Raw genomic sequence first — 27446 nt, 5'->3', positions numbered from 1 at the left:
CTTGTGAGCAGTGCCACGTCCGAGCCCAGGATCTGAACTGGCGAAACCCTGGGCACTGAAGCGGAGCATGCGAGCTTAACCACTCAGGCCGGCCCCTGTGTCTGTTTTCTTATCTGTAAAATTAGGGAGAATTGAAAAAAATGATATAGAAAGACTCCCCACCATAAAGGTTTTATAATAATTTTTTAAGGAATAATTTTGGTAAAAATTTAATAAATCACCAAAAGAATCAAGATTCATCACCTTAGTTTGATTTGTAGTAAACTGCCACAAAGAAATAAAATGGCAGTTTGTATTCAGCAGTTTCTTTGTTGTTGTTTCTTTTGTGTGTGTGAAGAAGACTGGCCCTGAGCTAACATCTGTTGCCAATCCTCCTCTTTTTGCTTGAAGAAGACTGTAGCTGAACTAACATCTGTGCCCATCTTCCTCTACTTTATGCGCAATGCTGCCACAGCATGGCTTGATAAGTGGTCCTAGGTCTGCACCTGGGATCCAGATCTGTGAACCCCAAGCTACCCAAGCAGAACATGTGAACTTAACCACTACACCACTGGGCCAGCCCCCTGTATTAGACAGGGTTTGGTTTTTTTTTTGGAAGATTAGCCCTGAGCTAACATCTGCTGCCAATCCTCCTCTTTTTGCTGAGGAAGACTGGCCCTGAGCTAACATCGTGCCTATCTTCCTCTCCTTTATATGTGAGACACCTGCCACAGCATGGCTTGACAAGCAGTACGTAGGTCTGGACCCAGGATCCGATCAGGAGAACCCTGGCCACTGAAGCAGAATGTGCAAACTTAACTGCTGCACCACCAGGCTGGCCTCTATTCAGCAGTTTTAAATGGCTATCAGTTAAATCTGGTTTGTGGTTAAAGGTAATGGAGATATTAAAGTCTACAATACACAGAAAGAACTATAGTACACAGAAATATTTCATTTAAGTAATAGTTTTTTTATCAGTAAAGCCAAAAAACATTGTGAGATGAGTTTTGTGTTCAGCAAACATCATTTCTCCATTCCTTCTGAATTCTTCTTCCTCATTTCTAATACCTATTCCCGGTGCTGGCCCCGTGGCCAAGTGGTTAAGTTCGCGCACTCCGCTGCAGGCGGCCCAGTGTTTCGTTGGTTCGAATCCTGGGCGCAGACATGGCACTGCTCATCGAGCCACGCTGAGGCAACGTCCCACATGCCACAACTAGAAGGACCCACAACGAAGAGTATACAGCTATGTACTGGGGGGCTTAGGGGAGAAAAAGGAAAAAAATAAAATCTAATACCTATTCCCAAAGCATTTTTAAGCTCTCTTCAACTGCTCAGTTTTCCACTACAACACAATGACAGGGAAAACTGGAAACTGCTGAATATTTCCTTTTCAATTCCTGCTAAGAAATTTCTAGTTCAGTGTATTAGTACCAGTAAATTGACAAATGATTGCATAACATCTTTCACATGTCATTACACATATTATGCTGGCAAAAATAATACAAAATAGTGTGCCAGTGGGTTCAATGGATTGTGGCAAATTAGGTACACCTACATGTTGCTGATAATATTATAAGCCACCTTTAACTGATTATAAGAATTTGTAATAATAAAAAATACTAAAATTTTATAAAGCTTTTTACAAAGCCTTAATCACTTTAATCATAGAATTTAATATTCACTTTTACTTGTGAAATAGCTACTATTTTTATTTTGCACATGAGGCAACTGAGGTTCAGAGACATAAAGTAACTGTCTTTACAACATTTTAGGTTGAATTACACGAAGCTGCCAGTTTTTGTGGGTCAAAACAGACAAATATCAGTAATTTTATGTGGCTAAACCTAACAGTAGAAACTGAACTCAGGATTTCTGACACAAGATGGAATTTCAAGCACAAACCAAACGAATTTCTTAAGCAAGTGGCAATTCTCAAGAAACTTGAAAGTATACAGCCATAGCAGCTTTCTGATTCTTAGTATAAAATACTTTTTGATGCTTATAGCTCAAGTTTTATTTTATACACATAAAATTTGAGAAATAAATTAAATATGGAAGGCAACACCATTCATTGGTAATCTAAGAATGTCACAAATAGTTACAGACAACACTGGAAAAGGAACAAAGGCTTTCCATATTTTGGCAGCTATCTAAAAGAAAATGTATGCTTTTATTTTTTCCCTAATAACAAACAGAACTGAACACCAAATGCACAAAATAAGAATTACAAGGGGAAAAGAAATCAGATACTTTATATTATACATCACCTTTTCAAGGCTATTTCCATCCAGAATCACCTTGGTTTGCCAGGGCCAATAGAAATAAATCACAAAATCGCCTTTAGTAAAATTTTTGTGCTTGCTTTCTTCTATAATCCCAATACCTCCACCATCAACCACCTGAGACAGTTGCCAAGGTGTTATATAATCAGTGCCAGTGTCTTCATTCATTCTACAACGCTAAAAAAAGAAAACATTGATTAGGATAATTCTGTCTGATAATACTGAACCAGTTTACTAATTTACCCAGTGACTAAAAGAAAGGTATATAATAAGTAATGTTAAGTAAAGTGTTAGTCAAATAAATAAAATTTATCTTAATCTCTCTCTTCCCTTCAGTTATTTTCTTATCCTGAAAAAAAATGTATCCTCTCTCTAAAGAGTAAAGAAATGCAGTTAAAAAGGAATTTAAGTATGTTCTAAAATTAGATCACGGTAGTAGTTCCACAACTTTGTGAATAGACTGAAAACCACTGAATTGTACACTTTAAATGTATGAATTGTATTATATGTGAATTATATTTCAATAAAGCTGTTAAGATTTTTAAACAATCACGTAAAGAAATTTAAGTAATATTAACACATTACACTAGCAAAAATACAAAATAGTGTGTCAATGGTTTCAATGGATTGTGGCAAATTAGGTACACTTACATGTTGCTGATAATATTATAAAATGGTCTATTTTTAATAGAAAACATACTAGGAACATATAGACCATACTACCACTCATTTCTTTTGGCCTAGCAACTCTACTTCTCCAATGGAAATAACCCAAAAAGAAATGAAATGATTTTTGTACAGTTGTTCATCACAACTTCAGCCCAAGTACTATATCATACCCCCTAATCTCAGGAGATGTTCTCTTTATTCTGCAAAGACAAAAAGTCACAATGGCACCACACCCTTTCAGGGGATCAGGGCTGAAGAATTTTCTGAGACGTAGTCAAGGCTCTCTTCCTCTCTGTGGCTCACTCTCGTCTCTCTCATGGAGGCCAAGATGTAGAGGCCTACAGTGTGGTCCAGGAGATGGAAAAGTTGGAAGGCTGCTTGACTAAGGGGCCCCCACATGGTCTTGTCCAGTTCACCAGGGGAACAGACCAAACTGAGAATTGAGGCAGAAGTTTCTTTCTTCGTTTCTTTTGTTTTTGGTGAGGCGATTGGCCCTGAGCTAACATCTATTGTCAATCTTCCTCTTTACTTTTTTTACTGCCCAAAGCCCCAGTACATAGTTGTATATCCTAGTTGTAGGTCATTCTAGTTCCTCTATGTGGGATGCCACCACACCATGGCTTGATGAGCGGTGCATAGGTCTTCACCCAGGATCTGAACCAGCGAACCCGGGGCTACCGTATTGTAGCGCACAAACTTAACCACTCAGCCACAGGCCAGCCCTGAGTCAGAAGTTTCTATGGGAATACCCTACACCTTTGCTTGTGTTCCCCTTTCATGTATTCTTGGAAAGCAAGTGTAGCAGTTGTTGGGTACTGGCCAGACCAAGGACCTGACTTTTAAACAAGGCTAATAGAAAAAGTGGGAACAAGTAATTCCCTATAGGTAAGTAAATGATGGCAACACAACAGAATATTATATAACCACCAAAATAATGCTATTTGGACTAGTTTTTCATATGAAGATACGCATATAAAGTCACTTAAATATGAAATTTAAATGTTATATACATATTAAATATAACTATGTAAATACTGTATCCACATGGTGATTAAAATTAGCTGTGAATTTGGAGTAATATAAAACTTTGATGACTTAATGTTCATTAGATTCCCTTTTTTCCTTCTAAAGTTGCTTATGTTTTGTTTTTCTTTAAGAACAATGTCTAGTGAAAGCACCCAAAGTGATTTTCTTCCTTTCTTCCTTTAATTAATAATTAATAAGCACCATGCTAGTCACTGGAAACAGAGTGATAAATAAGACCTTTGTCTTCATGTTTATTTTTTATTAGGGAAGACAGACATCTAATAACTATACAAATAATTCTTAATTACACGAGGGATAAATGCTGAAGGTTGAGGTACAGTTTTGGGAAAGTAAAACAGAGAGGACTAGTCTGAGAGTTCGGGGTGATTTTCCAAAGCAAATCTCTTTAAAGCAGGCTTCCAGGGAATAACAGGGGTTAGCCAGAGAAAGGGAAAGGGATGGGAGGAAGCTTTTAGATAGAGGGTGAGCACGTATGAAGGCTTGCTTGCATCTGTACCCAGGATTTTGTTTCAATCAGGTATGGTAAGATGAAAGACACAGAGACAACTGCCTTAAAGGAAGAGTTTATTACTTACAATTCCCAAGATGAGGGGCACACCATACCACACAGGGCCACATGGGGATGCACCAGAGTTAGTCAGGAGGCAAAAGCAGCAAGAGGAGAGCATGGCCCAGAGTCTTTTTTTTTTTTTTTTTTAAAGATTTTATTTTGTTCCTTTTTCTCCCCAAAGTCCCCCGGTACATAGTTGTATATTCTTCGTTGTGGGTCCTTCTAGTTGTGGCATGTGGGATGCTGCCTCAGCGTGGTTTGATGAGCAGTGCCACGTCTGCACCAGGATTCGAACCAACAAAACACTGGGCCGCCTACAGCAGAGCGTGTGAACTTAACCACTCAGCCACGGGGCCAGCCCCAGCCCACAGTCTTTATTGTGGTTTCTGGGGGAAGGAATGGGCAAGGTGGGGAAGGCAAGCTTGAGTAAGTTTAGGATTGGATAGTTTGAATAATTTTGGTGGGCTCTAGCTAATAGGTGGTCCCTAGCTATCTGGTACCTGGCCCTGGGATGATTTAGAGCAGGGGAAATATTGGCTTGGGGTGTGAGAGTTAGATGAAGGATGTGTGATAGTTAGTGAAGTTAGATGAAGGAGATATGGGCTTTAGATTGATTGGTTTACATATGAAAGGTGTGTCCAGGCAAGTTGTTTGTTATCTCTAAAAATCAGTTAGCCCTGGGAGGGGCAGTCTCTCCAAGATTAGCAAGGCCCCTAAGATACCAAAGCATCATAAAATACTGAAAATAAAAAACATGATTAATACAAGGCTTGAGCAAAAAAGGGCATTGGTGTGTTACAAAAGAAAGCAGCCCAGTGAGGCCAGGATACAAGGGTAAGAAGTAAAGTAGGGTATGGTGAGGCTGGGCAGGCAAACAGAGGCCAGACTATGCAGCATCTCAGACCACGGCCAGCATATTAGTCTTTATCTCAAGATTCATGAGAGGCCATTACACCATTTTAAGCAAGGTGACATGGTTAGTTGCTATTATAAAAAGATTACTCTGGCTGCAGTGTGGAAGATGGTTTAAGGGGACAAAGAGTGTATGCAGGATACCCCATTAGGAGAGAAAGGATGGTGATTCAGACTAGGTAGATGTCCTTGGAGCTTACTAAGAAGTGGACTGAACCGAGAAGTGCATAAGAGGTGGGATCCACAGGACCTGATGATTGACTGACGGAATATAGAAAACAAAGAGATAAAATTCTCAAGAAAGACTCGGTGCTTTTTGTAGCATGAAATGAGTGGATGAAGGAACTATTTATTTCCCTGGAGGAAAAAGAGGTTTCTTGTTTTTTGTTGTTTTGAGGTTGTGGGTGTTTAGAAGTGAAGATCATGAATTCAATCCATGTCATAGTCCTAGTTGTTTCATCATTTCTCCACTAATAAAATCTCTAGGTCATGAATTTCTCTCACTCCAAGACTCTCCGAGGGAATTCTGCTGAATGGGAACTTTATTCCAACTTAAAGAATTCTGTGAAGAACACATCCTTTTCACTTGTTTTCAGTTATTCCTTTTTGTCTGCTCTGTTCGGTTTTTAAAACACCTCTAATCTTGAACCTTGGCTGTATTTTGGTCAATTTTGTTCTCTTCATTTACTTTGTATTTATTATCCTGGGCTTAAGTGACATTCTTTACATTTTGTTCATTAGGATATCTGTAGTCCTTGGATGCCCTTGAGTTGTATCTTTATACATCGAAGTATAAAAGTCTTAAGAAATCCAAAGCAGTCAACATCAAGAACTGACTCTGAATACTAATTAGTGCACTGTCATTTTTCTCCTGAATTTGTGATAATTATTCTCCTCAGATGATCTGCTTAGCAAAGTCTAGACTGATGACGCCCATAGTTTGACTGAGCTTGCCTTGGCTGCCATTGAAAGGGGAGCATCTTTAGGTTTGTGGGAAATCAATGACCATTTTACCTGTTTCAACTTGAAAATTTGTCTATTTAGAATGTTTTAGACCAATCACCACCTCATTTCCCTAGCCCATAAAGAAAAATTTCTTGCTACCTCTGGGAAGAATTGTCAATGAAGTCATCAAATTGCGTTCCATTGTAAGCAGAATCAAGTGTGACTGGTGTCACTGGAAGACAGAGCCTGAATTGCACTTGTGGATCAGAGGGAAGAGGAGCTTTCCCAAAGCTATACAACTGTCCTGGCAGAAGGTGGTACTGCCAATTGGGTCTCCATTATAAGTGAAGCCTGAGAAGAGGTAAGCCAGGATTCTCTTTATCTTCTACAAGGGCACTCTAGAAGCCAGAAGGAGGAGGCAAGTATATGTATAGAAACAGTAATCCAGAAAGAGATTATAAATTGCCTATTTGTGTTCTTTGCCCAATTTTTTACTTTTTACAGATTAATGTATAGGAGCTTTCTGCATATCAGACATTACTATCTTTTTTCTTGTTATTTATATTGCAAATTTTTCTAAGTTTGCCATTTATCTTTTGATTTTGTACATTCCGATTTACTGTGTTTTACAAAATACAGTGTTTTTTTTTGAATAGCCACATTTATCAATCATGTTCTTTCATATTATCTGGGTTTGCTGTCCTTCCAGAAAGTCTTTCATTCCCCAACATCATTCAATTGTTCACCTATATTTTTTCTAAAATGTTTTACAGTTTCATTTTTTCTTTAAGTTTTTATTATCTGTCGGGATTTATTATGGTGTAGGGATTGAGCTAAGGATGTAATTTTTTTCCCAAAAGTAAATAGTGAACTGATCCAACACTGTTTACTGAATAAAAAGCAATCCTGGTTTTCTTTTAACTTTTTTTTTTAACAAATAAAGACAGGAAGCTGTAAAACTAGTACAAAGAAGAGCAGAAATTAAGGAAATAGACAACAGAAAAACAATACAGAAAATCAACAAAACCAAAAGTTGGTCCTTTGAAAAGATCAACCAAATTGACAAAGTTTTAGCTAAAATGACCAAGAAAAAAACAGACAAGACTTAAATTACTAAAATCAGGCATGAAAGGGGCCGGCCTGGTGGTGCAGTGGTTAAGTTTGCACATTCCGCTTCTTGGCGGCCCGGGGTTTGCTGGTTCGGATCCCAGGTGTGGACATGGCACTTCTTGGCAAAAGCCATGCTGTGGTAGGCATCCCACATATAAAGCAGAGGAAGATGGGCACGGATGTTAGCTCAGGGCCAGTCTTCCTCAGCAAAAAGAGGAGGATTGGCAGTAGTTAGCTCAGGGTTAATCTTCCTCAAAAAAAATTAACAAATAAATAAAATAAAATAAAAAGGAATGAAAGAAGGGATATTACTACCTACCTTTCAGAAATAAAAAAGATTATAATAGAATACTAAGAACAACTGTATGCCAATAATTTACACAACTTAGATGAACTGAGAAATTCCCAGAAAGACACAACTACTGAAGCTGACTCAAGAAGAAACAGAAAATCTTCATAGATCTATAACAAATAAAGATATTGAACTAGTAATTTTAAAACTTTCCAAAAAAGAAAAGCCCAGGCCAGATGGCTTCATTGGGGAATTCTACCAATCTTTTAAAGAATTCTACCAATTCTTCACAAACTTTTCCAAAAACAGAAGAGATGGGAACACTTCTCAATTCACACTATGAGGCCCATATTATCCTCATACCAAAACCAGGTAAACACATCACAAGAAAAGAAAACAATAGACTGTGAACATGGTCTTATGACCTTATGGATGTAAGTCCTCCAGAGAATAGTAGCAAACCAGGGGCTGGCCTCGTGGCATAGTGGTTAAGTTCTCATACTCTGCTTTGGTGGCCCAGGGTTCGCTGGTTCAGACCCTGGGCACAAACCTACACACTGCTCATCAAGCCATACTGAGGCAGCATCCCATATACAAAATGGAGGAAAACTGGCACAGATGTTAGCTCAGGACCAATCATCCTCACTAAAAAAAAATTAGCAAACCAAATCCAGCAACACGTCAAAGGAATTGCACACCAGGACCAAATGGGATTTATTTTAAGAATGCAAGATTGATTTGACATTTGAAAATCAATTAATATAATAAACCATATCAATGGATTAAAAAACAAAAATCACATGATCATTTCAATAGAAGCAGAAAAAGCATATGACAAAATCCAAAACCCCTTCTGGGGGTAAGGGAGTAACGGTGATTCTATTGTTTAATGGGCACAGAGTTTCTGCTTAAGATGATGAAAATTTCTGGAAATGAAAAGTGATAACAGCTGCACAACATTGTGAATGTTCTTAATGCCACTGAATTGTACACTTAAAAATGGTTAAAATGGTATATTTTATATTATATATGTTTTACCACAATAAAAAAATATCCAACACCTTTTTACAATAAAAACACTCAACAAAACCAGGAATAGGGAGAAATTTCCTCAACCTGATAAAGGGCATCTACAAAAATCCCACAGCTAACAAGATACTAAATGCTTTTCCCCTAAGATCAGGAACAAGATAAAGATGTCCGCTCCCGCCACTTGTATGTAACATCGTACTTCTAGTCAGGCAAGACAATGAAATAAAACGCATCCATATAGGAAAGGAAGAAGTAAAAGTATCCCTATTTAGAGAGCCTAAGTGCATGTGCCTGATGGCTTCTCAGCTGCAGTCCTGGGCAGTATATACCTTTGCAATAAATCTATCCAGAAGTAGCATAAGTGAGTCTGTTCCTCTCAAAACAAGACCATCTAGAATAAAGGTCTTATACAGAGCCTGCCTTGTAAACCAGACCAATCTGAGAGAATTTCCAATCCTAATTTAGTATCTTCAAGTTTTACTTACCATTGGGAAGTGATCGGGACATCTGAAAGAACTTGACTAACCACACATACTACTATTATGAAAACATTCTTTCTGTAACATTCCTTAAAAATACTTGTGAATAAAAACAAAGGCAATCTGTAATTCACAGGTGCCAAGATATAATTACTCCAATATTTATTAATCATGAGGATTGCATAATAAAATTCAGATGCGATGTGAAAAATACTAAAAATTAATTTTCACCAAGTCACAAAGTCCTGATTCTTACCATGTAAGGATCCACAGAAAGATAAAGAGTTCTGACTAGCACTTGTCCTTCACTGATATTATCCGGTAAATTTACTTCTTCTACTCGGAAATTTTCTGCCACTGGATTACCATTTTTTCCTAAAATATCAGGCAAAAATATAAAATCCACAAGTCACTTTCCTATATAACTATTTATATTCTTTAAAAGGTCACTCTAGGATTCAGAGCACTCCCTTTTAATACAGGCATGAATAAATCTATATTGCTTTGCAACTTCTCTGTAACTCAGCATAAATTCTTCAAACAGTTTAAATTGTTCTTGATTTTCTCCAAGAAGTTCCTTTGGAATATTTCTGTCAATGTCAAATTTTCTTTTTTAAGATGAATACAGGTAAATCACCTCATCTGTTTTAAAAGTATAGGAGGATTTCAAAAAGTAAAAGATCACAGCCAGCTTTTTTTTTTAAATATGAAAATTAAAATTCACAAGGTAGCAGAAACACCACATTGGACAAAGTAAATAGTTAGATAAACTTTCCTTCTTCATTTTAAGAAGAAAATAGAAACTTGAATGTAACAAAAAGAAATAAAGTCTTGAAAATTAGGAAATTAGAAAATTTGAAGTATGAAAAGAAAAATTTATAAGCAGAAGATGCCATCACTAAAAGTGTACTCTTACTCAGTTATGTTTAAAATAAGCAAACTTCCTATTCATTGAATTATCAAATTTCTAAAGTAGAATTAGAATGTAAAGATTTTAATCTAACTGCTCACTTTACTAAAACAGAGGTCAGAAAAGGTAAGTGACTTCCCCAGGCCACACGCTAGGTAAGCAGCAAAACTAGGGCAGCACGCGCCCAAACCTCACAGGTTACCTCCACACCTGAGTTCTATGATTCAGGTTAGATGTCAGTGCTTTTCACATAAAACAGAAAAGCAAATTTTAAGAATCAGTGATGCATACTATAAAGAAAAAACAAAAGTCACATATATTTGTAATATAATCTTCTAAATATTATAATTATTTTATTTCTTCAATAAATAGGCTTGATAAGTTATCACTTGAAAAATTGAGCATTACATTGTTTAAAGAGTTTTTTCTAATATCTCTACTCGTGTTAATATCTTCCTGCCTTAACTTACCACGTTGACATCATATTACTTTTTGATCCTCCATTTGTATTAATAATTATCAAAGACCACAGCTGTTCACTCGTCACAGACAAACACATACCAGGTCGGGAATTCAGTACCACTCTTTGGACAATCATCGCCTTGTTCGCACGGTGGTCTCACAAGATCTCTGTATAATATAACCCATGTAAATAGAAAAATTTTAAAATCACAAGAAAGTTTTGAAATATTAATTTAAAAATAAAAACAGCAGGGGCCAGCCAAGTGGCATAGTAGTTAAGTTCACATGCTCTGCTTCAGTGGCCCAGGGTTCCCAGGTTTGGATCCTGGGTGCGGACCTACACACTGCTTATCACGCCATTCTGTGGTGCCATCCCACATAAAAGGACTAGAAGGACTTACAACTAGGATATACAACTACGTACTGGGGCTTTAGAGAGAAAAAATAAAAATTAAAAAGATTTTAAAAAGCAGCACATTTGTGTTTCTGAACAAGGAGAGGAAAAATCACATTTAGGGTCCAAAAAAGATATAGTCTCCTGTCCCAGTTTGCCTCCTAAAGCAAATATATGAAGAAAGACTAAATCTAATTAGAAATTTTGACTAATAGGAACAAGTTCATTGAAGATTGAGTGGGACAAAATGCTTTTGGCCTCACAATTCCAGCACATTCATCTTCATACCAGGATTATTAAGCCTCCCGCTGTGGCTTGATTAAAAGAAAACAATATGATATATTCCTCCAGAGCTAGCCAGTTAATCCAGCAGCAGAATGAAAACACTAGCTGCTTAATTGAGATGTAACCAAATTTTGAAAAATTCTTTTATTCATTTATCAAAATGGAAATTTCTTAATAGTTTTGCTCATTACAAAAGTAATATATCAAAAGTATTCTTAAACCGTCACCTTATAGGAAATTCTGTAATATAAAATGGCCAAATAAGTAAGTAAAGGATCAGTTTATTCTGGGTTTACAATTTGAGCTAACGAAAGAAGCAAAGTGAAGTTCTAGTATCTGACTTGGGGGAAATAGCCCTTCTTACTTATCCATCAGTAAAAATGAGAACAAACCCTTGGTGAGTGTTACTACGTGCCAAGCGCTGTTGTGAGTGCTATGAAATATACACATTCATTTAATATCTTATAATATTTAATATATATATTCATTTAATCTCCTAACAATCCTATTAAGGATTATTATTATTATCCCCACTTTACAGATGAGGAAACTGAGTCCTAAAGGGTTTAAGCTCCACCACTTCCCTCAGGTGGTGGACCTGAGATTCAAACCCAAGCTGTCTGACATTCCAGAGCCAATCTCTTAACAACTACATAAAAATTTCCATCCTATATGTTTAAGTTGTTTGATTTTTGAGATACTAAGCCTATATTATCCTTTTTTAAATTAACATATTTATTTACTACTTTTGTCTTCTCTCACTAGATATTTTGTTTTATTGTCTTTATTGAGAGGCCCAAAGAAAAACAACTATGTGAATCGCTTATTTTTTTACAGTAACAATTACAACATATTTAGCTCTTAGCATTGTTTCTAAATGTAAAGATTTTATACAGCAGCACACTTAGACATTTGGCAACCATCTGTAAATCCATTTAATATTTAATAATCCTTTGCCTGTATCACTGGGTAATTTCATTTATGCATGACTCTACTTCTAATCTAGTTTCTAAATTTGCAGGATCCTTGAAATTTCTTCATATTTCTCTATATCCCATATTGTACCTGAGTATCTCATCCAGACCTGAGATTTATACATATTCCAAAAAATGTTAAATAATCATCATGGAATATTTTTCAAGTCTTGCTTAATATAGTATTTATATGGAGATAATTTACAGAGAGGTTTCACACAGATTCCATTACTTATCCCTTAAAACCAAGTTATATAGGTAAATATATTACTATCCTCATTTTACAGAGGAGGTTGAAGTACAGTTTGTACCCAAGATCACACAGTAGGTAAGCAGAGGAGTTGAAACTGAAACATAAATCTCCTCATCCCAGATTTCACACGTCCTCACTCTTTCCAATATTGCCCTACAATCTCCCCAAAACAGAGTTCTTACATTTGCAGCCATATAATGATGCCCAACTCTCTTATAGGCACCCTTTCCAAGAGGAGGGGAATTCTGCTCCTGATTAAGACTTAAATGTCTGATGCTAGCAACATTCCATGAAATAGTATGAAAAACATGGATACTCATCCTATGTGCTTCCTTATTTTTTATAATGCACACAGTAAACTGATAATCTGTTTGTGACATTAAAGGCTAATTGCCCTCAATATCCATTCTCTCCTTCTGGATACATTACCTAGCCAAAAGACTGCATTTCCTAGCTTCCCCTTAAAACAAATCCCAGACATCATCCAATTCACCCCAAAATCCCTCAATTATGCAGCTCTGAGGACAGATTATTTTAAAAATAAACACTAAGCCATTAACCTAACAGAATTAATAGTATTAACTTAACTCCCTTCCTTTTTTCTTTCATGCCATTGATTGTTGAAGAAACATTTGTTTCTTCATTCCTTTGCCTATACGTCAAGTGTCTTTTGATTGCTTCCTCATGGTGTCATTTACCTCATTCTTCTCTCCCTTATCCTTGACTGGTAGTTAGATCTAGAGACTTGGTTAGATGCAGATTCAATTTCTTAGGCAAGAATTTTTTAAAGTTGGTGCTGCGTGCATCCTGTTTCATCACATCAAGAAGTTGAAGTCCATAACGTCTTATAGGGCTAAATATGTGTAAATATGTGTAATATATATATACACACAGAGATATGTATATATGTTTTTGCTTTAGAAGATGGGCCCTGAGCTAACATCTGTGCCAATCTTCCTCTATTTTGTATGCAGGTCATTGCCACAGCATGGCCGCCGATCAGTGGTATAGGTCTGCGCGCAGGAAATGAACCCAAGCTGCCGAAGTGGAGCACACTGAACTTAACCACTAGGCCACAAGGCTGGCCCCCCTAAATATATATATATATTTTTTTTTATTTAAGATTTTATTTTTTTTCCTTTTTCTCCCCAAAGCCCCCCGCCGTTAAATAGTTGTATATTCTTCATTGTGGGTCCTTCTAGTTGTGGCATGTGGGACGCTGCCTCAGCGTGGTTTGATGAGCAGTGTCATGTCCGCGCCCAGGATTCGAACCCACGAAACACTGGGCCGCCTGCAGCGGAGCGCGCGAACTTAACCACTCAGCCACGGGGCCAGCCCCCCAAATATATTTTTTAAAGGAAATTTTCTATTGAATCACCTTGTGTGTAAACCACGTAAGTATTAAAAAGCCAAGTTTTCCAAATGGATGCCAGGTCCAAAGATAACTGAACTTAGTGGTTATTAATAGCACCACGATGGCTAGATTTTCAATCAAAGGACTCTTTCCAAATGAACTTTGATATTTGCCTTTTTCTCTAATCACTTTCAATGTATGCTTTATTTCTTTAAAATATGCTCACTGTAGATTTATCCAAATACTGCTTATCAGCATGAAAAGTACACTATTAAAGTTCTCTCTCCCTGTATTAAATTAGAAAGTTTTCAAGTGTCAAATACTACAATTAACTAATGTAGGATAATCACACAATATCCCTCGATAGCACAACAAACACCACATTTAAAACATAAAGAACTTGATTTAGTCACAAAATTAAAATCTAAAATATGACACACCAGATTCTAGATATGAAAGGAGGAGTGGTGGTGGTGTTAAATTCATCACAAGTTGGGGGGACAAAATCTCAAGTCTTCATTGACTGATATTAAGCAAACCATATCTGCTTGGTATGGTATTAAAGGGGATCCTAATTGGTGCCAAGTAATATTTCAAAATAACACCAGATCAATAATCAAACGAAAAATTCACTCTGGTGTGGGTCATAAAGAGTATATTATTTGAGCGTCCCTCTTGAAGGGAAAGGACACCAAACTAGGAAGAGCAGAGTACTGTACTTGTCCTGCTTCTAATCACTTGGGATCTTGGGAAAGTCCCTTCTCTCCTTCTATTTCCTGAATGTTCCAAGTGCCAGGAACTAGGCTAAAGACTTTACAGTCATGGTCTCCTTTAAGCCCTCCACCCAACAACCTTAGGAGGATGGTACTGTCATTGTCCCCGTTTTATAGAAGAGGAAAGGGAGGCACAAAGAGGTTTAATAACTGGCAATGGTCGCACAACTGGTAATGACCTAGAACCCCTACTCAAACACAACACATACCATTTCCATGACGCGAGCTTCCTAACACCTTTTAAAAAACACTTATCCTGATCTTGTTCAAGGGTTCTACCACAATTATTCTTTTCACCACCGCCATGTGACAAAACGTGGAAATCTCTGGGACTCCCTCCACTCTTCCTGGCCGGGAGCTCTCCTCCCCTTTCAGCCCTCCGGTTTCCTCCTTCCTCCGCCCAGGTCCTTCACGTGGGATTCCTGCACGGCTCTGCCCTCCGTGATCTCACCTTCCTCTGCGGCTCCCGCTACCAACCACTCACGTGGAAATTACTAAAACTCTGCATCTACAGCCAAACTTTCAAACTGACTTCCCAGAGCGCAAGCACCAAAAGGAGAGGGATTTGTGTCTGTTTTGTTCCATGATTTACGTTCACCTCCTCAATAAATGTGTTAAATGAACATCCCAGAGGCACCTTAAACACAGCTATGTCCATATTTGAGGCTGCTTACTCTCAACAATTTTTAAAAAAAAAAAAAAAGACTTGCTTCTGCTTCTTCAGCGTCGCCAGCAACTCCCGGAGGAAGCCTGAAGGTCACCCTGGCTCCTAGGCCCTCGCTCGCCCGGAAGGCCGGACTCAGCTGGGGACCCTCAGCCGCAGCGTCCCCAGGGCGCGGCCCCTCAGGCGTCACTCACCGCCGCGGCGCTCGGGAGAAAATGTCGCGCGGTTTGCACAGCTTGTGAGGGGCTCGCCGCGCGACCTCGGCCCTCCGGCCGCAGTACGCAGGCGCACGGTTAGACCTCTGCCTGCTGCCCCGTCCACTCTCAGGGGCGGGCTTTTGAAGTTTAGGCACCGTTCTTGGGTTCCCGCGAGAGGATGGGAAGGTAGGCGCTTTAAAGGACGGTCACTTGTCTGGGCAGTGTTTTGATAAATTAATCAGGATTGGTACCTTATGGCGGCTTCTGCCTGGAACCAAAGAACAAATCGTTCAGCCTTGACCAGTGAGTTCACTTCTAGCAGTACTTGAAGGAATTTTGCTCGTTTTATGGACTTGGCTTCTCCCTGAGCCTCGGATTGGAAAATTACAGTGAGAGAGGGGCCATGAAGCCTACCCCCCGTTTTATAGATGGGGAAACTGAGGCTCGGGGAGCTGATGTGATTGGACCACCCACCTTTCAGCCGGTTAGGGGCAGTGCTGGGGTTAAAACTATCCCTCCAAACTGCTGGCCCAGACCCCCTGACACGGCTGTCTTTTCTTTCACAAAGGATCTCACCTCCTTCTTGGAAGATGGATTACCCAATGTGGGCTGATTTCTCAATTTCATTAATTATTAATTGCCTCCTTTTGTGTTGAACTGGGTTGAGCAAGGCTTATTCCTAGGACAGCTTGGATTCCCCGGGGACTTCAAACCCTAAGAGAAACCATCCTGAATTAGGTGCAAGAATTGCAATTTATGTTGTATTCATATCAGAGCTAGTAGTTAGCATAAATCATGGTATTCAGTAGCTGAAAGATGAGTGGGGTGGTGAGCAAGGGGGTAAGAATCGTTAAACAGGTTGGAGGTCCTGATAGCTTCATCTCTCAAATTGTTACTTCTTTGGAAAGATTCAGGAAAGGATTAGAAGGATTATACTACTTTGCAAACTCCTTCAGGCAGGAGTTTATCTCTTTTATCTGTCTTGTACAGATAGATCTTCAATAACCTTTTGTTGTAATAAGTTGAACCAACTGATGTACAAGAAAATGCTCAGACTAAAAGTAATAGCATGAAACAAAAGTAGTTGAGAGCTTGATCTTAAAAGAAAACAATCTTTCAGAGTAGAAAAGAAACCCTGCCGTATTAAATTAGTTTTTACTCCATTCTAGGGCCTGTGAGCTCCCCAGATTTTTCTCCCCAGAACGAGTTCCATTTCCCCGAATTCAAGAAATGAGTGTCTTGATTGTGACCTCATGCGAGAAGAAAAACTTATCCGGAACTACCAAGCTAAACATCTCCCAAATTCCTGAACCTCAGAAACTGTGAGAAAACAATTGTTTGTTCTTTTAGGCTGCTTAGTTTTGTGGTATTTGGTTCTGTAGCACATCCACTAAAAGAGAATTAGGGCTCCTTAGAGAAATGGCTAACTCCAGGGCTGGGGCAGAGTTGGTACCAGATGAGCCTGGAACATCTTTTCTGCTAGAAATTAAGGAAGTGTTCCAAAAAATGATGAGACATGTCACAGGGACGCTGAAGCCAGCTTGAAGGGGATCCTGCTGGCCAAATCTGGGACAACTTGAGCACCAAAATAATCAGATACAAAAATGATTTATTAACATCGTAAAAATAGAAATTCATGAATCTACACCAATAATAAAAAAAATGGAGGGTTCTTTCTTGGAATGCCAAGGGCCAGCTGATAAGTGTAGATAGAGTATGAGAGTTGGAAAATTATCATTTTAGAGCTTCCATAGTAAAGATCAGGTCAGACAACAATTATCAATGGATGCTAAATCTGTGGGGACTAAGATTCTGCACTCAATTTGGATTCTGCATCCAATTCCAATGGGGGGAGGGGGTTCCCACACACCATCAAGTAATGCTCTGATACCAGTTAGGTGTCCTGCAATTCAACTCAATTCTACCACTGTCTACCTGGAGATAGCATCAGAACCCACAGGTTAAGGGCTCAGTCCTACCAAGGCTGACCCTCCCACCCCACTTCAGATGCCAATCACAAGTCTAGTTTGTTGCCTGTGCTTCTAACAAACTGGCTATAGATTGGAGGTTCCAGAGACACCCTCCTTGGGTTTGATTAATTTCCTAGAACAGCTCGAGAACTCAGAGAAACAATTTACTTACTAGATTACTAGTTTATTATAAAAGGATATAACTCGGGGACAATAAGATAGAAGAGATACATCGGGCAAGGTATGGGGAAAGGATGTGGAGCTTCCGTGCCCTCTTGGAACTCGACATTCTCCCCCCATTTCCACTTGTTCACCAACCTGGAAGCTCTCCAAACCCCCATCCTTTTGGGTTTTTATAGAGGCTTCATTACATAGGCATGATTGATTAAATCAGTGGCCATTGGCGATTATACTTAATCTTTTGTTTGTTTGTTTTTTAAATATCCTTGTTTTAATTTTTAAGCGTGGCCTCCTAGAAGTCTCACTTCTGTGTCTCATGCCTGAAGAGTTAGTCAATGTTTGGACAGAACTGTGAGCAAACACCTTAAACCAGTCAGTCTTTCCTCCTCTGTTGATAGGTCTGTGTATGTTTAGGTGAACACGTTTAAAACTCAGGCTGTTTTCAAGTATGCCTCAGACTTTATTTTCTACAGGGCCTTTTTTAGTCTCCTGTGCACATATGTGTAGCCCCAGGGTCTGCCAGGCATATGTGAATAGCTTGGGCTCTCTTGGTCTCCATTATGTGGGTATGCAGCCTCAGCCAGGAATATGCTTGCCCTAACCACAGCTGCAAGCTCAGGCTAGTAAGGGCAGGCTGTTGGCCTCCTCCTGCTCACCTGCATCAAAGACATCACTTCCACTGACAATACCTCTTGGCATGCGCATTGCCTGCTGCCTCAGATAAAGTGTCTTCCTTCAACCACAGCAGAAAAGCTGCCAGCCCTCGTGGCCTGCCTCATCCTGGCAGAACCTCCACGTGTTGAGCTGGGGTGGGGGTGGGGAATAGGAGTAGCCTCAGGCCAGAACACCTCAGATTCCCACTGTTCTTACTCAAAGTTCAGCAGTTCTTCAAGCATAAATGCTTCTCAGATTGTCGTATGCTTTTGGTCAGTTTCCAGAGCACAAAATGGTTATTTATGTTAATCTTGCCCAGCTTTGTTGGTTTTAGGGGGAGTGGACTTGCCAGTCTCCTCACTTGGCCATAACTGGATGTCTGTTTAGTTTATTTTTAAATTCCAAATAATTTTAGACAAAGATGAGATTTTTGTGTGCATCAAAACAGGCATGGGCTAAAAAAACATTTGAGAAACCTTTATCTAACTCAACTCCCTCATTGTACAGAGGAAGAAAAAGAGATAGAAGAGCTATGTGACTTACCCAAGATCAAATAACTTTGTTAGTTTTAAAATAGTTGCAAATTAAGCTACTATTTATTTATTTTCTTTTGAGGAAGATTAGCCCTGAGCTAACATCCACCGCCAATCCCCCTCTTTTTGTGCTGAGGAAGATTGGCCCTGAGCTAACATCTGTGATCATCTTCCTCTACTTTATATGTGGGATGCTGGCCACAGCATGGCTTGATAAGTGGTGCGCAGGTCTGCACCCAGGATCCAAACTGGTGAATACCAGGCCGCCAAAGCAGAACGTGCAAACTTAACCACTGCACCACTGGATCAGCCCCTACTATTTATTTAAATAGTGATGAATAAAATTCTTTAAAATATTGTCATCAGTTGATCACCTCTGTCCTTCTTTTCATGTACTATTTCTAAGGATATATGACCAAGACTTTTATGATAATGAATAACGGATCAAAATTATGCCTGGTTCCCATTCTTGTTGCCAACCAAGCACTCATTTCTAAGCCATCATTTTTAACAAAAATAATGCCAGATCTAAAATCTCAGAAGCATAATGTTGAACAGAAAAAGCAAGTTACAGAAGGAAACAAGAGTACTATTCCATTTATATAAAGTTTAAAAACATGCAAAACAACACTGTATGTTGTTTATGGATACAACATGAAAGCATAAAAACATGCAAGGGAATGATAAATACCCCCATCCATATTGACAATGGTTCCTTCTGGAAGGGGAGAAATAAGATCAGGGAAGAGGGAACAAATACAATTGTATTTCTTAAACTAAGTGATGAATATCTGGATGTTTGTTATGTTGTTCTATAAACTTTTTGTATTCATAAAATACTTCATGATCATAAAAAACATTTAAAAACCAGATGTATTATTTTAAGGAGAACGTAAGAGTTACATTTCAAAGCAAAAGATCGGGTTGTCTTTTGGAGCACACAAGCATCTGTATAGAACTGAGATTTTTATTCCACTCAATGGTTTTATCTGAGGAGCTCAGAGACTTTACCTTTGTGTGATTAATCTTCAAAAACCGTTTATTTTTGTTCAACCTTTTCAGAGAAACACTAAGCCTTCACATAGTGAGGCTTTCTGTTGGAGGACAAGTTGAGAGGTCTATTAGTGTCAGTAAAAACTGTGAAAGACTTTGAACCGGGCAGTAAAGATTACTGGGTGCCCAGTCTAGCAGATTATCTCTACCTTTCATTGTCTTTGAGCTATTTTACTGTTCTATGAGTTGCAAAAAAACTGATAGCAGTGCAAATGATTCTTGTCCCTTGAAATACAAATGCAAATATTTCATGGAGTACAGTTGGTCTCTCTCCCCCTCACCCAGGAAGCCAGCATTGCGTCTGTTAATCACATTCATTTCAGCACTGCTGACTGTCCATACATGTGTCTGCTCTTTGGATTATCGTTTGAATCAGTTGTAATATCTTACTGGTTCCTTCATTAATTAATGAGTTAAATAAAATCTTGGACCCATGTTGATTTGATATTCGTATGAGTCATGATTTTACTTTTTAAAAATAATCATCCTTTCACAGGAGGGAAGAGTGCTCTTTCGTCTCATTTCTGCCAAACCACACATATTGCACAATATGTGAGGCAGCTCCTCCCCGGCTACAGACGATGGCCCCTTGGGATTGTTTAGTCCTATTATTTCTCTCCTGCTCTCTTCTTTTTGCTCCTCCACGTTGCTCTTCCTTACAAAAAAAAAAAAAATCTATTTTTAAAGCTTGCTTCCTTGCTTCCTTAACAACTAGAAATATAGCAAATGTCCTTCACTAAGCGTGTAATATGTAAGGTTTTCTCTGTGATTAAGGCTATATCTACACCCACTGCATGATATAAAAAATTGAAGTCGTTAGGGGGTTTAAATCAGACCCATTTCCCAGCTTCCGCCTCTCCAACCTCCCTCCTCCCAAACTCCACATTTGCCTTTAACACTGTAAACACACTGTATGTACTTGTCAAATTAATAAACAAGTAAATAGGTGCCTATTGTGAGCTTAATACCACAGTAGGTCTAATACGTCATGGAAATGCGCGTTAGAGTCCCTGACCCATGGAAGCTTACCGTCCAGTTGGGAAGACAGGGAAGTAGTAGTGTATCGAGTGTAGGGTAAGGAGTGAACTTGGCGGTGAATGCTTCGTTCATTCATCCTTTGGGCAAGTGCTTACTTATTGCCCATTATATGCAAGTGTCGGGGGATATAGTGGTGAATGAGACCAGCACAGACCCTCCCTTCACCAAGCGGAGTCCAGAAAGGACTAGGACAAATAATTAGGTGGTTACAATACTGTGTTGCCAGGCCTACAATAGGGGAAGTACAGGATAGAATGGGAGCACATAGGAGGAAAACCTATCTCTGATTCAGGGAGGGGAGAGAGGGTCTGGAAAGACCTACTAGAGGAAGTGATAGCTCAGCTGAAATTAGAAAGACTTTATATCAAATTAGGCCAGGGCTGGGGGTGGGAGGCAGAATGGGGTGTAGACGAGAATCTATCTAGACTGTGGGAACATTATATGTTAAAGTCTGGAGGTAAGAAAAAGCAAAGCATGTTCAGGTAACTGAGAGTTTAGAATGGTTGAGGCAAGGAGTTTAAGGGAGGAGAGTAGAAAGAGAGAAACTCCTTCTACTTAAAGACCGACTCTAAGGACCACCAGATCACACACATGGACCCTTGTTAGCTATGTTCAGAAATTTCAATTTTATCCTAAAAGCAATGGGCAAACTATTAAAAATTTGCTGTTTTTTAAAAAAAGATTTAGACCTGATCATATTTGCTCTTTTTTTTTTTTTTTTTTTTTTGCTGAGGAAGACTGGCCCTGAGCTAACCTCCATGCCCGTCTTCCTCTACTTTATATGTGGGATGCCTGCCATAGCATGGCTTCCCAAGTGGTGCCATGTCTACACTGGGATCCAAACAGGCGAACTCCCGGCCGCTGAGAAGCGGAACGTGCGAACTTAATCGCTGCACCACCAGGCTGTCCTCTTTTCTTCTAAGGACCCATTCATCTTTCTTAAAATCTTTTTCTCTCCCCTAAGAGATCTACATCCCTCCTTCTCTTTCCCTTTTAAGGTAGTATTTAATCCTGAATTCTAAGCCACTTCAGGGAGCTACTCCTTTTTCCTGGATATCTCCCATGTATACACGACGTATACATGATAATAAACTTCTGTTTGTTTTTCTCTTGTTAATTTTTTTATTACAGGAATCTCAGCTGGAAACTCAGAAGAGGAGAGGGAAAATTACTTTTCCTCCCCTACAGACTGTTTAGCCACAGGGAAATCATTGATGATCTTGGTGAGAGCATTTCGGTGGCATGGTGAATGGTGATTGCAATAATGGGTAAAATGACACTACTATTTTTTTTTTTTTTGAGAAAAATTAGCCCTGAGCTAACATGCACCACCAATCCTCCTCTTTTTGCTGAGGAAGACTGGCCCTGAGCTAACATCCATGCCGACCTTCCTCTACTTTATATGTGGGATGCCTACCACAGCATGGCTTGACTAGTGGTGCGTAGGTCTACGCCCAGGATCCAAACCAGCGAACCCCAGGCTGCCGAAGCAGAACATGCGAACTTAACCACTGCGCCACCGGGCCAGCTCCTTGATGGTATTTTTTTTGACATTGACTTTGTTATTACCAGAAAAAAAATTCATTTCTTGCCGCTCTATCCTGTATAAGTGTATTGTTGCCCCATTTAACAATTATTTGCACGTCTCTCCCACTACTAGACTTGAGCTTCTTGAACCTAGGGATTGTATCTTACTCATTTTTAGAACCTCGGTGCACAGTCACTCAGCTAGCACAGTCTTTGACATATATAAAGACTGCAACATAATGGAAAGTCTAGGGGCTCTTTTCCCACTTCCGGTTGTCTGCAGTACCTCAGTCAAACTTTCAAGCTCTGTGGCCAGAGTCTGAAGCATTAGGCAAGCAGCTGAGGACAGGAGCGAAAGCCAGGAATTCAGTATCTGCATCCTCTCTGAGACTTCCTCACCTCTGGGCCAGTCACAAAGACGCTTGTCTTAATTTTCTCATCCATGAAGTGACTACCTTTATATTTACCACCAGAGGTATTGAGAACCTTAATTAACATTTAGGAAAGAATTGGTAATCCTCATAATATGAGACCCATAATTGAAAGACCATACCATTATCATGGCCCATTTCATTTTATCTGGATGTTTTCTTAACTGGATTGGTTTTATATTTCAACATGAATTAGTATGCAGTGCTATTGTTAAATTGAGTGTTAAATTTCACTCCCCAGAGGGTTTTCTCCTTCAGTAATGGAAAAATGAAGCATAGATTATTGCAGTAATAACACCCTCACTTGTGATCTTGTCATTTCACCAGAATCTTAAAACAGGAGTTCGGCTGAATTGTTGCTTAGAGGAGAAACCTTCAGAGAAAAAGTATGTGCTGTAGGAACAACCTGAAATGCTGTTGTTTGCATTTGCCTTTTTCCTTTTCTATTTCCACATTAAATTTGTGAGAAGCTGGGAGAAGATGAGACCCAGCATCACATAGCCTCAAATACTTCTTTTGAATAGTTCTCGTTTCTCCCCTAGCTTCCCACCAATCCTGTGATGTTCCTCTCCTGGACCCCCCACACTCCGGAGAGGACTTCCTAACACCTGGCCCCAGCTGCTCCTTGTTGGCCGCTGAAGAAATAGTGGACAAGAGCTTGCAGTTTAAGAGCTGCCAGTCCACACCTCAGTATGCATTCTCATCGGATCCACCCTCAACTGTGATACAATTAACACCCCGTCTCAGTGTTTATCATGGCAAGAGATAGTTTCATGTGAGACGTAGAGATTATACACAGGTAAAAATAGTTGAAGATTGAATTTAAGTTACCACTTGGGTGTATTTCTCTTCAGAATTGTGCCATAATTATCCACAAGGAGAAAAGTGACTGGGACCAGGAGATGCTCACTAGTGTGCATGTGAACAGTGTGTGTCACATGAGCAGCAAATTAGGGTTTTTAATCAGTTATCCATTCACAACTACAACCATTCTCCATTTTTTCTGATATCATTAATAAAATTATTGTAAACTTCCTTTAATTGTTACATACAATTAATACAACTACTACTAATAATCATTTATTAGTGATTACTAATGAATATTATATTAATATATAATATAAATTAATAATATATAAATGAATAATCATCATCATTAATAAGCATTGTTATATACCTCATTTAATTGAGTTCACCATTTCATCAACCTGAGCACAAAATCCATTAAACCAGCATTACGATAATATGTTCTGACAGCACAACGGCACTGAATAGATGTGCTCGGGTGTGTGGGAGGTGGAGGATGTACCTGGGGAAGGGATATGTATAATAAAATCAGGAATGAAAATAAACTGAAAGGGGTGTCATGTGCAGCCAGTCTAAAACACAATGTGCCACCAAATCCTTGGCAACAGTATGAAATTACTCTCAGGGAGAACATTCAATTAAGCCACTATTTTCAGAAATTAGTTGGGAAAGGATTGTTAAGCAGCAGATTGCTGAACATCATCCTGAGAAACAGTTAAATGACAGATGCAGAGTAAAAGTGGACAGATGAACACATGAATAAAGATGTAAGCATTTTTGTGTGTTGGAAGTTACATTGCTCTGAGTATATTATTAAGAATTTTATATTTTAAGGCTCAGTAAGAAGAAACTCTTCTTAAGTAGCTATTTAGGTGACAGGTTTTTCAATAGATGATGTAGTCATCCAACATTGTTCTCTGTGCTCTGTGGTCATGCAATGCTACAGTTGCTGAGGTCTCTGTCTTAGATGCCTGTGCACACACAGTCTCCACATACCATGTATGTATATACATGCAGTACGTCAGCTCTTACTGTAAAAAGCAGCATAAAGTCCAGCTCACTGCATGTTGGCATCATTGGAACACCTGAAAGCTTGCTGCTTTTTTTCCTGGAGGCCTCCCTAGGCTGACTTTAATTCTGCAGCTGTATAGACAAGGTCTGCCTAGACTTGTCTATAATCCAACTGCTTTGGTGGTTCCCAGGGATCGGCCTGTATGAGCCAGGTATCCAGGTAGCCACTGAGATAGATTATGAGGTCCACTGAAATGTTTTTTTCCTTTAATTCATCCTTTCAGTCTATGCTTCTGTCCCATATAATCTGCAATTGTGTTTCATTTAGTGGCTCTTGCCTCTGTCACACTCTGCGTTTGTGGCTGACTGAGTGGCTGTATTTTCTTTGTTGAGGGGAATAAAAACCAGAGTGGTCAGCAAGCTTCATGGTTTCATTGAGGCAGGAATGCTTGCCAGGGCCACAGAAACCTGGGATCCTGCTGTTGGCAACAAGACACAAGATTTCCTCAACAGCAGGCGTCTCTGTCAACTGGACTCCTCACACTGGTGCCACTCTCTCCCTGTCCTGGGCAGGGGGCAAGGCAGAGAGGGTGGGACAGCCTAGGGGGATGCTGGCTTCCAGCTCCAGCTGCTGTTACCACTTAACGTCCTTGTCCAGACACAGAGAAATAGCCACCGCAGCCCCAGGTGCCTGGATAGTATTTTAAAAGATTAATTTTTTTTCCTTCCTTCTCTAGTCTCTTCCCACAAGCAGGGAGCTTTCTGCTTTACTGCCCCAGAGAAGGTAGATGAAAGGGCAGACGGCAGAGCCTTTTGATTCTTGTTCACCAGGCGCCTAGGAGAACGTAGGTTTGTGGCAGAATAGAAGGAAGAGGGCAGGAAAAGATTCCGGAGTTCTACAGTGGAATATCTTCAAGAAAGTTGAAGGGACGAGAGTCCCTTCAGTCTTAGCTTCCTGGCAGGGCCCCAGGGCGGGGTGACAAAACCCCGGAGAGAAAAGGCACTGGGGCCCTCAGCCTTGCAAACAAGTTCAATGTCCCAAGTGGGGCATGGAAGCAAGGGTGTCACCAGATCTGAAGGCATTCCTGGAAAGGGACAATGTCTGTCTCAGTGGTAACTCTTGAAAGTTATGGACGACCCAGGGACTGAAGGGCACCACCAACTTGGGAGTGGGTAAGATGGTGGAATCTGCACCTGATCTCAAAGTGGGAAACACCAGGAACGTCCAAAGTTAAATATTTTGCCTGCCGGTCGGAACAGGGCTCAGAGGCAGAAACTCAATTGATACGGAAAACAAAGAAAATACTGTTCTGTGAGTGGGACTTGAGGGACGGGAATCAGGCTCTGCGTACCTTCCTCAGGAGATTTGTAGAGGGTTTGACACAGCTTAGCTGGAGCTACATTTTCTAGAATTCCCTCCCCTCTAGTGTACACATTAGGCTTGGCCACAAGGAAAAAAGTGCGTGAGATTTGGAAGGCAGAGGTGAAGCGGCAGCCATGGTGCTCTGGAGGTCAGTTTAGGGCTCTGGGTGCCTCAGTGCACGTCACTGCTAACCTTGCCCCTCCCCTCACTGCTGTGGGGCAGCTGCTGGGCCCGCACTTCCTCCAGCTCCCACTGGCGCTTCCCAAATAAATGACTTGCACTCAACTCCTTATCTCATGGTTGACTTCTGAAAAAGCCTCATCTAGAACAGACCTCATTGAATGGAACAATGGACTGAATCTGATAAGGTAGCATGTAAAGATCTGTCCTAAGATTTCAAAAACCATCTACATGTGTGCAGGGGAGGAGCTCACAATGTCTAATCATGCACACCACCAGGTCAGAATTGGAGCAGGCTTCTGGTTGTGCCTGTGGGGAAGTGCAGGGGGTCCCAAAGGTCTCAGGTTTTCAATAATTTTACGTTCTGCACAGCCATACCAGTAGAATACGTGGTGTTTGTGTATAGGATGCTGCTGGTGCAGATAAAGAGAAGCACATGAGTGTGACCCAGATACAGCTGAGCCCCCACTTCCTTCCTTAAGTCCTACCTTGGCACTGCATTTCTGGTCAAAAGAAACACAAGTCTGACTCCAGTCCGCCTTGAAAGTAAAGCCTTTACTAAGCATCTCTCTGGGTCAGTTGAAGAAGGAGTTACTTTGTCCCACAGACAGCAAGTTCTCCAGCCCCAAAGTTCCATCCTTGATGCAGTTGCTTAAATCTTCAGTTCTCCCAAGCTCCAGCTGCCGTGGGCCCTCTCCTACTGTCCCCTACCCTAGTATGCATTGGCCCACAAACAGTGGGGTTTCTATGTCACATAAACCAAGAACTATCAAGAGGTTGAAATAACAAGGGGTAGGGCTGGGGAGGGAAGGGAGAGAATGACTAACTACACGTCAAAAATTTTCATCCCTGTCACGTGTGAAAATTATTGAAATTAACCATAAATTGAAAATCCACCACACCCTCCTCACCAGAGAGGCAAGCTTGTCTCAGAGAGAATTAGCGTAGAATAACAGTACATCTACAACTCAATTCCCTCTCACTTCCTCTGGAAGCCAGTCCCAAATTCAAATAGATATTGCAGGGAGGGTTGCTAATGACCTCCAAGCCCATTAGTGGCATTCTTTATGTCGGCTTCGAATGCTGATGCAGGTAATGTGACCCATTGCCCCTGGGAGGATGTGAACGTCTCTCTC

At 39.9% G+C, this 27446-nt stretch overlaps 1 protein-coding gene across 7 annotated transcripts in view; it reads right to left on the bottom strand.

The window, feature by feature from the left end:
• Window positions 1-15679, bottom strand: part of PTGR2 (prostaglandin reductase 2) — a 22830-nt gene extending 7151 nt beyond the window's left edge. Inside the window, exons 1-4 of one of the 7 annotated variants that reach the window (XM_046647867.1) lie at window positions 15340-15679; window positions 10769-10837; window positions 9554-9672; window positions 2247-2438 (exon numbers count right to left, since the gene is read on the bottom strand). In XM_046647867.1, coding sequence (XP_046503823.1) covers window positions 2247-2438; window positions 9554-9672; window positions 10769-10805 — 348 coding nt within the window. In that variant the 5' untranslated portion in view covers window positions 10806-10837; window positions 15340-15679. Of the gene's footprint in view, window positions 1-2246; window positions 2439-9553; window positions 9673-10677; window positions 10838-14911; window positions 15056-15339 lie in introns of those variants that run through there. The other 6 variants (XM_046647864.1, XM_046647865.1, XM_046647868.1 and 3 more) reach the window with 6 other exon arrangements.
• Between the last annotated feature and the right edge of the window lie 11767 nt (window positions 15680-27446).

Source organism: Equus quagga, chromosome 20 (genome assembly GCF_021613505.1).
Source record: "Equus quagga isolate Etosha38 chromosome 20, UCLA_HA_Equagga_1.0, whole genome shotgun sequence".
NCBI classification, from domain to species: domain Eukaryota; kingdom Metazoa; phylum Chordata; class Mammalia; order Perissodactyla; family Equidae; genus Equus; species Equus quagga.
This window is presented reverse-complemented; position numbering and strand designations above follow the sequence as displayed.